Source organism: Chenopodium album, chromosome 14 (genome assembly GCF_948465745.1).
Source record: "Chenopodium album chromosome 14, dcCheAlbu1.1, whole genome shotgun sequence".
In the NCBI taxonomy this organism is placed as follows: Eukaryota; Viridiplantae; Streptophyta; class Magnoliopsida; order Caryophyllales; family Amaranthaceae; genus Chenopodium; species Chenopodium album.
In genome coordinates this window covers 50,944,056-50,956,807 of record NC_137847.1, presented here as the reverse complement: position 1 = coordinate 50,956,807, position 12,752 = coordinate 50,944,056, and the positions used below count along the sequence as shown (strand labels likewise).

The 12,752-nt window shown below is 30.4% G+C and overlaps 1 protein-coding gene across 1 annotated transcript; it reads right to left on the bottom strand.

Annotated features, from left to right (window-relative positions):
• Positions 1–5,733: 5,733 nt before the first annotated feature.
• On the bottom strand, positions 5,734–7,879 carry LOC145579496 (flavonol synthase/flavanone 3-hydroxylase-like). The gene is made up of 3 exons (XM_081636742.1): positions 7,360–7,879; positions 6,330–6,657; positions 5,734–6,147 (listed from the first exon to the last, which is right to left on the bottom strand). Exons 1-3 carry the CDS (start codon positions 7,836–7,838, stop codon positions 5,935–5,937), a joined length of 1,020 nt encoding a protein of 339 aa, XP_081492868.1. The 5' UTR covers positions 7,839–7,879; the 3' UTR covers positions 5,734–5,934.
• Between the last annotated feature and the right edge of the window lie 4,873 nt (positions 7,880–12,752).

Sequence of the window (12,752 nt, the reverse complement as noted above, 5' to 3'; positions counted from 1 at the left end):
AAATTGCTGGGAAAATTACTAAGGAGTTTAATTGGAATAAAAGCAAACTATAGTTTACTAATTAAAATCACTAGAAGATCTATGTATTTTTGTATTGGTCCCTACTCCAACAATTGATACAAGTCTTTGACTAATGCGTTGTCAATCTTGCCATTGGCATTACTAATAGACAATGGTGGTGTTTCAAAGTCAACGATGCAACTTTACAAACTTTTGAAAATTTGCAAATGTATGGCCTAATCTCAAAATCGAATCTTTTTTATTAATTAGAGTGTAGAGATATTATTAGTACTTCTAGAAAGTTAAGAGCAAAAAGAAATAAATAAATAAAAATAGAACTTCAACCATTTTAATTATATTAGTTATATCCAAAGTTTATGGACATGCAAATTATAAGCTCTTTAACATATTTAAGTGTTTAGCTTTTAAAATCTGTTCTCGCTAGAATTGTGGTTGATCTTATCATATTATGCTATTTACCTCCCATGTCATTATGCCAGTTTTAAGTGGTATGGGCTCTTAGTGCAATTTATCGTATGTGCTGATATTGTGCTCTTTATCGTATATTTGGGAGAGTTATTAGCATGTTACTCATATGTAATGGAGCATTACTTTTTAGCCTTACTCCACCGATTACCAATTGATAGGATTACGTAGAATACATTATACAATGATCTTGTGTAATTATGTATGGTACTGTGGTTATATATATATATATATATATATATATATATATATATATATATATATATATATATATATATATATATATATATATAGAAACATGAGAAGGGATCTCATACGTTCAAATAAAATGATCCAATGGCTCTAATAACATGTTTTATTAATGGCAAAAATGTAAATAATTAAAAAAAAAAAAATTCATTTTCTCCTCCGGTGTTTCTCTTCCTCTTTCCCTCCATGTTCAGTACTGTACCCCTTTTTTTATTTTTCTTTCTCTAAGAGTCAATTTTCCCCATCTTTGTATCTCCACCCTATTCCTCTCCTTCTCTCTCCTCCTTATTCATCTCTTTTCCTACCCTTTTTTTCTAAAATTTTATAAGTTTTTTTTTATGAATATGTACAGTAAATGTATCATGAACATAGCAGGTATTAAAGAAAATAGAGAAGATTAAATATGCATAATATCTAAATTAAACGTGCATTATTCTTGTAAAAAATGTGCATATTTTAAAATTGATATGTGTGCATATTTACTGATAGAAATGTGCAAATCCTATGCACTAAAGATGCATATTCTTTTAATCAAATGTGCATCATGCTATATATTCTTAAAGATGAAGAAGGTATGTCTATTTTAAACTCTGGTCAATTGATTGATGATTATTTTCACAATCCATCTTTGCCAAGTTATAAGATAGATCATGTGTTACATTGTGAATGTTAATCCTAGAATGTTTAATGTTATGACGAGTTCGAGATTGCAATACGGCAATTGAACTCACCAGGGTTACGAAGCGCGAAAATACTTATTATTAGGTTTCCAAATTACTCCTAACGACAATTACTTTTTCATCTCTAAAATCAAAAATTTGTTTGTTACAAAAAAACAACAGTTTGAACTTTGAATAAATTCTATTAGGGGGAGAGAGAGTGCCTGTTGCAGGGAAGACGGAGATTGAAAGGAAAAAAAGTATATGCATAAATTTTGAATTAAACGTGCATAAATTTTGAATTAAACATGCATAAATTTTGTAATAAATGTGCATAATCAAGATTCTTTCTCAGTCTTCTCATTTTAATAAGATCCTTCTCATATATATATATATATACATATATATATATATATATATATATATATATATATATATATATACATATATATATACATACATATATATATACATACATATATATATACATATATATATATATATATATATATATATATACATACATATATATATATATATATATATACATACATACATATATATATATAATATATATATACATACATATATATATATATATATATACATACATACATATATATATATATATATATATATATATATATATATATATACATATATATATATATATATATATATATATATATATATTTGAATAAAGGTTGTATATATTTACTAGGGGGACAAATCATTTTATTAAATTTAACATCTTATTATTGTTTGAAAAAGTAGTGATATTTGAGGAAAAAAACCAATACGAACACATTATAAATCCATATATATGGTGCAATTTACTTCTTTATTTTGAAAGAAAGCTTAAAGGACACTAATTTTATTGATTAAAGATGGCATTTAAAATTAACAATTCATGAAAAAGAATTACAGAGTAGAATTTAACAAAATCAAACAAGAACTAATTAATCAGAGAAGGATTAAGAAGATGCAATAACTTTTAATATGATGTTATAATAGAATTTTGCAATAACAAAAATTTAGTAATGTATGTATAATTTTATGAATATGAATATACGGACCTAAGAATTGATTATAAAACTTAAATCATGCATAGCTTAAATTAGATGATATTTGTTGTGTGACAATGATTAAATGATATTTTGTTTAAGTGGGAACCCAACGAGTCAAATACATTTTAGATCTTAGTCGTTTTGGAATTACTCTCACGTGAGATCAATATATAAACAACTTGATTTGGATTCTAGTAGTTTCAATTCGTAATTATTCTCTCGATCATGAACTCTACACAAGTGGAGTAATAGTGTGTTCGCAACTAGCCAACTTGGAACCGAAAAACAAAGGCAAAATTGTTGATACATGATATTTTCTCGGAGAAGATGGGAGCGCGACCGTGCTCGCCTACACGTGCTTGTCCGTGCAAAAGAGCCATTGAAATGGCAAAATTACGGTTGAGGCACATTAATTTGCCCGCCCGTGCAAGGAACGAGTAGCATTTCCGCACAAAATCAGACTATACCCATTATGGTTAATTCACACGAGCAAACATAAGGATGAAAATGTTAACTTCGAGTATTGCTAAGGTTTGGAAGTCGGTCTTTAAGAGTTGTTTCTTTTTTTTGACTTTTTAAAAGTAAGAATAACATTTAAAAATGGAGAGAGTGATATTAAAGTGTTTACTACATACTGTACGTTATTTTATGGAAGGAGTAACTGTTGAGAATTAATAGGATGAGGTTTTGTAGCATTGTGATGGAAAGTCAAAAAATGACTACTCCATTATTACGAGTATATAGGATAGCAAGTTGACGCTTATGCAACTGTTTTTTTTTTGTTTTTTTTTTTTTTGGCTATTATTCATATATTACTTCATTGTATTATTATTTCTGTCTTAAATTACTTGTAACATTTTGATTTTTAACATTATTCTCATTTCTCACTTTGATTCTCCTTTCTTTTTTGGGTTAATATATGAACACAAATGTTAATAGGTAACATATTGTTGAGTTTATCTTAAAGTATATTTTTCAAATATCATCCTCTTGTAGTATATAATAATTATAGATATTAATTATCAAGTTGTACTGTGCATTAGCAAACGTGTCTATTCAAAATATTGCAATTGTTTATTTTTTTTTTTGTTGAAAATATTGCAATTGTTTATGAAACAGAGTGAGGTAATGTATAAAAATAGACACCATGGCTTGTACTACCCTCAGTCCCCTATATAAAGAATGTGACGCAATACGAACATTATACTAAATTTAAAAACTAAAGCTAGAAAAAATCAAATTACAAAACCAAAAACTTCAAAAGAAAGAAATGGCTAAGAGAGGAAGTGTCGTTGTAGCTGTTGTTATGGTACTAAGTTGTCTTTTACTGATGTCCGTCTTTGCTGCTGCAGCAAGAAGGGATCCAAAGACCCCAATCGCCGAATTTAATCCTCAATCTCATACCAAGGAGATGGTCTATTATCCTCAAGGTGATTTTTCCATCATAATTTTACTTATTTTTGTATGATTCAATACAATAATAAAAGGAATAAACCCCAATTTATCTCCTTAATAAACAATATATACAAAATCAATGCACAAATGACTTATAATATCTTGGATAAATCATAAAACCACTAACATATTTAGCAGATTTACAGTAGAAACGTCAGTTAAATTCGTGGTTTTAACGGTAAACACTGATCAATGGCACAATAGTGCTACATTTTTTTTATTTTTTTTTTGACAAGGACAATAATAATGCTACATTGATGATCGATATATACTTATAAGTTTGCCACATGATTTGCATTGCAACTTTCATGTTTATCACGGTGATAAACTTGAATTTCTCCCGGTGAAAGTAACTTCATTAATTGTGCTGTTAAAGGATTAATTGATTGTTATTTATAAATTCCATGTTAGATAATTAACCTGTATCGTCTATTTTGCATTCCAATTTTATCACCTTGATAAACTTGTATGTTATATTTATTTTTTCTACTTTTAGCGAAGACAAAATCGTGCAACTTCTTAGAACTATATTAGAGCATGTCTATGGTACAACTAGTTACTCCATCTTGTTCATGTAAACTAATCTTACTCATATAAATTAATATAGAGCTGAGATGGTAATTAAATATAAATAAATAATAATAAAAAAAAAATAGCCTAAATTATATGTTTATTTCATTGATTGATCCATACACCTGCATAGTAGTATGTACAACCGATTGTAGAATAGAAATTAAGGTCGACGTAATTGTTTTGGTCATATTATTGACTTAATTATATAGATTTGGAGGATCTGGAAAAATGAAAATTCATCAGCCTAAATATGATATTAATATGTTCATTTCGTTCATTATTTTTTCTTCAAGGTTGTCGGTGCTGCTCGTTTATATGGAAGCCTACAATCAGATGTGGAGACGTGTGTTGTGGAGATGGTTGCACCTGCACCTGATCACTTGCATCATTCAACTAAAGATTACAAATATCTTTAGCCAATAAGCCGCTTAAAGAGTTGCATTATCTTACAAAAATTCACTAAAAAAATGTGTTTTCGATTACTTAATCATCTTTGATCAATGTCTTTAATTTGTTTCTTTGGATTGTGACAGATTCGTAATTGTTATTATGTGATTGTGGTTTATGTATTCTTAACTTTTTTTCTCTTTAATTTGTTTTGTATTTCATAAATGTTTATACCATAATTTGATTGAGATTAATGAGATTCATTTGATGTTGATTATGTTTTATATCAAAGAAAATTCACAATAGACATTTTAATCCACCAAGCTAAGCTTCTTCCTTAATAGACAATTTTTATAATGAGAATTTGAGATAGTCTCATCCATGTACTATTGTGACATGTAAAAATGTCACCTAATTTATCAATAATTTTATCAATAAAACTCATTCCAAAGTCACTATTTTTTTTAAAAGGTTCTCCAAACAAAAATCACTTTTATTTGTCCTATTATACACCCGACTTAATTATCTTACTTACATACATACATTTAGAGGTGTCAAAACCACACACAACCCAATCTAATCCAAAATCGACCCGAAAAAAATCCGATTTGATTTCGACTCACGTGGACGCAATAGTTTCATAGGACTCAACTTTAAAAATTGACCCGACTTGACGTCATCAGACCCGGTCCGAACATTCGAATTGACACCTCTATATACACCGCTACACGTCCACCTTGCTTTTCCCCTCTTTATGGAAATTCTAACCTCCCATTTCTTAATAAAAGCCATCTCAAGTTCTTAAAAATATAAGTGCACTATTGATTGATTATTTGATTGTACACTCTAGTACTGTAGTACACAACTCACTTTTATAAGAAGAAAATTATTCTGTAACTTGTAAATTGTTCAGCAGTAACACTTATTCTAAAAGAGAAAATACAACATACATAAACCTTCAATAGATTAAACTAGAAGACAAAGTTGCATAGCTAAATCCCTTGTGCTACAAAGTGCACAATTATTCTTGGACTAATAACATTGCTTGGTTTAATTTACTACTGTGGTTTATTATTGAACTTGCAATAAGTGTAGTCACGATACTTCTTAGTCTTATATTTGGCCGGATGTTCGTCATTGACAAGCTTAGGAATTGGTCCGACGGTATGCTCCAACGGCGGCTCCAAGAACACTGGCCATGACATTCTAGTTCTGTCTTTGGTCACAGTTGTTCTATGCAAAACAGCCTTGTATTTTCCATTGCTCATGATCTGCCAACCAAAGTATTTATGTAGCACAACCTTGCATTATTATAAAAAAAATGGTATGGACTAATATAAACGAAGTAAAGTAAGATCAACCTGACACGTATTAAAAGTCAAATTGTAACGATAGATTCTATTAAAAAAATGTGAAATCAGAGGAAGTATACAAGAAAGTCATCAAGACAAACCTCAATTTGATCACCAATATGGATAATTATAGCATTAGGAATATATTTCACGTCACACCAACCACCATCCCTACGAACTTGAAGGCCTGGAACACCGTTAGGGATGAGCAATGTGATGGCGCTCATGTCCGTGTGAGCCGGAACACCAAGGGCTAGATCAGGACGAGGACAAGGAGGGTAGTAATTGATCTTCATCAAGTACTCTAAATTATCACCTCCTAAACCTTCTTTTAGTTCATGGCCTTCAAGACCTAGTCCTAGTGAGAGACATTTGAAGAGCTTGTCTCCTACAACTCTCAAGTACTTAGCATACTCTTCATTGGCTTCCCTGCACATTTAAATAGTTTTATGGTCTAGCAATTTGGACTGTTATGCAAAAAATTGTTGTCTAATCCTTTTTGTAGGATAATATAAAACTCAATGAATAGGGTGATTTTCATGTTTATCGACATTACAACGTTACAATTAACAAGATATGTAAGCTAGATGTCCAATTGATATTATTTTACAAAATAGGTCTTAAAGCTTGAGATTATTTACAAGAATTTCAACCTAATCTTGATATTTGTTGACTTTGTTTTGGTCATATTCAGTTCTTTTAGACATTTGGTTTGCTTTTTGATCCAATTCAGATTTTTTGTTTGACCCAATTCAATTTTAATTTATTTTGTACATTATAGTCAATTGCATTTATTTAAAATGGTTACCGAATAAATAAAAATATATCAACTTGAGCATGGTGTATTGCCAGGATGGTCAAGGAACAAAACAAAATTATAAAATAATTGCGATTTTTTTTTATAAAATTGACTTTCTTTTTTAGACATTACATAAAGTAAAATAGTGTTGGATTTATCAAAGTTTCAAAATTTTATAAATAATAATTTATGATATTGATACTCTGTAAATTAAGTTAATATAAAGTCAAAACATGTCAATTATTATGAAACAAGAAGAGTAATTAAAATTAGAAATAAAACGAATAATAACAACAAAAATAAAAATAATAAAATTAAGAACAAAAACTTACTGATAAGATGCAGGAATCTTGGGCCAAAATCTGAGGTTAATAGCAGATTGAGGCCAAATCCTATGAAAAATATGATCAACCCAACCCTGTTTTTTCACCCCTGCTTTTCCTTCATCTTCTTTCTGAAGACTAGTCCCATATCCTTCTATTGACCCAGGAAGTTTCCCATACTTCTCCTTCTCTTGTTGTGGCAGCTCAAAAAACTCCTTTCCAACTTTCTGCAATTTCTCAGTAACTTCAATTGGTATGCCATGGTTTATGATTTGGAATAAACCGGTTTCACTACTTGCTTTTGCAATCAGCTTGACTAGCCTATCTTCATCTGTATCGTTGAGCTCGATCACCGGGATTTCGAAATTATTATCTTGGATGGTTGTGATAGCAGGTTGATCTGTTTCTGGCCATATGAAATTTGATGGGATGGTTTCTTTGGATATTGTGTTTGATGCCATGGATTGCACTCTTCCTACCTCAGCCATGACTTTCAATTAGAGTATACTATTGGAAAGTCAAATGTTTTCGTTTCAATGAAATGGGGAAGGACTTATGGTAAATTTATTGAATGTTGTTGCCACTTATAAACAAACTACTTATACTAGTAGAGTGTACTTCAACTCTATTATACTACTAGTAGATTAAAATATAGTGTCTAGTCAAAGAAGTATGAAGTGGATAATAGAAAATTTCTTATTTTACCATATACAACACCACCGTACACAAAATATGACATTTTAAGGTACAACATGTAGCTGTTTTGTAAAAATATATAATTATTTTTTAAAGAACATATAGCTGTTTTATAAAGAATATCTAATTTTACTCTTTTTTTTTTTTTTTTTTTTTTTTTTTTTTTTTTTTTTGTATATTAAAGAACATGTGTAATATTAATAAAGAACATGATAAATATTATGTAATGAACATTATTTATATATATCCACCATAATTTTAAGACAAAATTCAAAGAACATTTCACAATAAGCAATGAACATTATGTCACAAATAAAAGTATATTACATTGACAATAAAAAAGGACGTGAACATATATTCTTTTCACTATTTTTTAGTGCAAATATGTTCTTTTTTACTTTAGGTTTATGCTCATTACATTTTAAGAGTATGTTCTTTTCATTACAACTATATGTTTTTTACATTTGTATAATAGGTTCTTTTCGCGAAAACATCTGTACAATACAAGGTACCCACGCCTGTAGGAACCACACACTGCACAAAATATATTACTCCCTCCGTCCCTTAATTATATGTCTATTTCTCTCTATTATGTGAGTAATAAATGAAAAAAATAGACACATAATTAAGGGATGGAGGGAATATTATGATAATCCTACAAAAAGTATTTTCTATAGCATGTGTTATCCTATTATTCTCTTGTTTATTTTCAAAACATATATATACTTCGTACTATGCATCCAGAATGATATAATAACTATATGAAAAATTGAAGGTGAGAATAAAAGCTTGTCATTATTAGTCAATACTCCCTCTGTCCCTATATTTTTGCCCCATTGCAAAAATTTAAGTTAACTTTTATAAACTTTGACCATAAAATACTCTTAATCTATAAGTGATAATATAGTACTTTGTTTTTTTAATTTCTTATGCCAATTTACCTCATGGGGTAAATTGGCATAAGAAAATAAAAAACAAAGTACTATATTTTCCTTTGTACAGATATATTCTCAAATTGAATTGTTAAACACCGCTAACAAAAACGATCACCACCGCCAATATTTGGTGTGAATGGACAACAGTACCCTTACTACTTCACCACCCCTTATCCTCTCGGCGACCCACAACCCCTTCCGACCAGCGATGACCACCACCACCTTGATTGGCGACCCACCACCTTCCCTTGCCGGCGATGACCGTGCCCGGTAACCGGTTTTGGGCTCCGGTTGACACAGTTGCCAAAAAAAAAAAAAAAAAACCACCATCTTCCAGCCAAAGAGGGGAGGTGGTGGGTCGTTTTTGACGGGGATGAGGTGGGTCGCTGGTCAGGGTGTTGGTGGTCGTTGCCGGTCAAGTGGTGTTAGTCGTCAATTAGGGTGGTGGTGTCAAGGTGTTAGTAATTGGTGGCAAGAGGGAAGATAATAGTGAAGTAATGAGGGCATGGTTGTCCATTCACACTAAATATTGGCGATTTTGATCATTTTAGATGGCAGTATTTAACACCCCTTTATCAAATGCCCTCGCCTTCAATTCCAAGATAACAACAACACATTGATGACACGACAAAGTTGACTGATCACCATTGCGTTGACCTTGTAATTTTTGCAGCAAAGAGTCAAGTCAATTGGTTTTCTTTTTATTCTATACCCGTATTAAAAGTGAAAGATTCGCCAACTCTAGGCCGTGGAAGTCTTCGATATCTTAGTGGCAACTACCAAGAAAATATATTATGTATAAAATTAGATAAAAATATTGACATTATTTGGCATGTCCTATATATTTTTCAAGCTAGTAATCCACTTTATTAGACTATTTGAGAAATTGTGTAGCACGCTATGTATAGTATAATTAATACGTCAAAGAATAAGTCTTTGTGGCCAATTATTATTATTATTAATTGCCGTCAAAATTCCAACCTCCTTTGTCCAAAAAAAATACTCATAGTAAAAAGTTTTTAAAATTAAAAACAAAATAAATTCCAAACTCTTTGAGCATTTTACAAGTTTTATCATAAATTCATAATGACCGTTGAACAATTCTTATACTGAATTATTGTAATTTGTAATTTTGTTGTGGAGTACTAGTAACATGTATTGAATTCTATGGTATTTATCAAGACTTGTTTTAGTAGATCAGAGAACTAGATTATTACTCGTGCGATGCATGATTTAGAATTAAAAAAAATTCAATAAAGAATGTAAAATAATTAATTCACAAAAAGGAGGGTTTTAAGAAAGAGAAATATCACTAATAAGTTTTTGGTTAATTGATGTTTTTATTTATATTTTTTTATTAAGAATTTTTTTCCTATATTGAATTTGTTTTTTTTTTTTTTTTTTTTTTTTTTTTTTTTTGACAAGAGCAAAGGAACAAAAACCTATGAAATATTAAGCAAATTAATACGGCAGTTTCTGGCAATATCATTCGCCCTCTGGATTTGGTCTCTTTGGGTTTTCAGAACGGTGCAGGTTTTGAAGGAGGCTCCAACTTCCTTTATTTCTTTTATTTACCATGAAATTTCAATGTCCTTACCTAATTGGTCTTGAAGGTTGTTGAGAAGAGAGATCGAGTCTGAAAGCACTAGAATTCCTTGCATACCTTTCATGTGGGCCCATTTCAAAGCTTCCAAGCAAGCCCAAGCTTCGCACTGAAGAGCGGAATTCGCAGCCCCATGTCTTCCCCCTTCATGTGTTATGCCACCATTATCCTTTGATGACCACCCGATCCCTGCCCTCATAGTCCTCTTATCCCACGAGCCATCAACTTCAACAATGAAGTTGTCAAAACCCTCCTTTTCCTTTCCTAGTTGAATATAATTAAAACCAGGAGGAAGGGTAGGCCCATCAATAACCTCGTTCTCTCTATTATGCTGCAAGTCTACAGCTTGGGTGAAGGTTTCATGATCTTGCATTGCCTGGTTGATGAATTCCATCACCATGCTTGTTCCCCCCGTTGCATCGTTGAAGCTTCTTGCATTCCTAGTTTTCCACAGTCCCCATAATGTTGCAATAAACAAAACAATACGGGTACTATACTTACCATCCTCGCTATTGAACAGCAGGATAAAGTATTGGATCCATCTTCTCAAGGAAGTGAATCCAGTAATATCAGAGCAGATTGCCAGGGCACTTCTTGCCCAGACCTCCTTTGCTAGATTACAGAATCGAAAAAGGTGTTGGTTGTCTTCCAAATTTGGAAGGAAAAATATATGGGAAAAATGATGTCATAAGCAATTTTGGAAGGAAATTTTTTCACGAGATATTGACATGTATACCATGGCGATGTAAGTTTTTTTTATTTCAGTTATAGTTACAGATAGATTGAATAACTCAATCGATTGGCTACAATTTCATTCTCGGTTTCAAGATATTTTTAATGAAATTTAATGTTAGTCTGACACATAAATATGAATTGGATAAACTTGCAAGAAGTAGTGTATGTAGTATATATATCATCAATCAATTCAAAGTGGAAGGAAGACAAACTTAATATGGAAATTAGATGGTGCATGAGGGTCTTGTTAGATTCGTAATAATGTGTATTTTATTAATATGTAATTTTCATAATTTTTTTCAATACGAAATTAAAGATATTTAGTGATAAAAAACTGCACATAAAACGATGATCTGATATGAACATATTTTTTTTTGATCTGAACTTGTTTTTTGTAAAATAAGTTGAATTAAACCAGGTTTTATCCTGCTAAAGAGGGTGCTTGATTAAGTGAATATTGTGCATCCACATAAAGTCATAAATAATTAAGCATCTATAATAACTATATGCTAAAAGCTAAACCAGAATGATACATGTCATCTCCAGGTTAAAAATTTTCCCTCGTTTTTGCCAAAGCTTCTTATATTAGTGAAGTATTTAATACTTACTAGTTATTATACAATAATATTTCTCTTCCTATGTATATTCAATTCCATTTGTACACATTCAACAAAGATATAATAGTGTAAACTAATGATATAAATTTTGCAATTAGATCTAAATTTTGCAATTAGATATAAATTTTTATAATTAAATAATAGTGTAACCTAATGATAAATATTGAAAATTAATATGCATGGCACGAGATCTAACCTAGTTGAATCAAACTAATTGTGGGTCCTTACTTCCCCCCCCCCCCCCCCAAAAAAAAAGAAAAAAAAAAACCTAATTGTAGATCCCATCATAATATTACACACTTGTTTTCTCAGAACATTATTTTTTCATACTTTTTGATGTGATATAATTTGCTTAGGGCCTGTTCACATTTACTGAACTGAACTGATTGAAGCTGAACTGAACTAATTGGAGCTGAACTGAACTGAATAGAACTGAAATGAATATTTTATGAGAGAAGGAAATTAAGAGCTGAACTGATGAACTGAACTGAACTGATTAGAGCTGAACTGAACTGATTGAAACTGAACTAAACTGAAATTAAAATGAAGTGAACAGACCCTTAAAATTAAAAGTATACGTAAATAAATCATAATTATTACTCTAATATTTTTCTAACAATTTGAAAATTATATACTATATGTCTATATGGTGTGTTCACCAATTGTGTAGTCATTTGTGGAATGGAGACGTATTAAATTTTCTTGATCTGCTTACAATCAACCATCTTAAAAGGTATGTAGTGGATTAGATTAATATTATTCTTAAAAGAAAATAACTTCCTTAATTTTACGTAACATATAATTAATCTATCCTCT

Coding starts and splice junctions, on each gene's coding strand:
- LOC145579496 (XM_081636742.1), bottom strand. CDS start 7,838: ATGGCTGAGGTAGGAAGAGTGCAATCCATGGCATCAAACACAATATCC. Junction 6,658..7,359: donor AAGATTCCTGCATCTTATCA/GTAAGTTTTTGT, acceptor TTAAATGTGCAG/GGAAGCCAATGAAGAGTATG. Junction 6,148..6,329: donor ATATTGGTGATCAAATTGAG/GTTTGTCTTGAT, acceptor TTTGGTTGGCAG/ATCATGAGCAATGGAAAATA.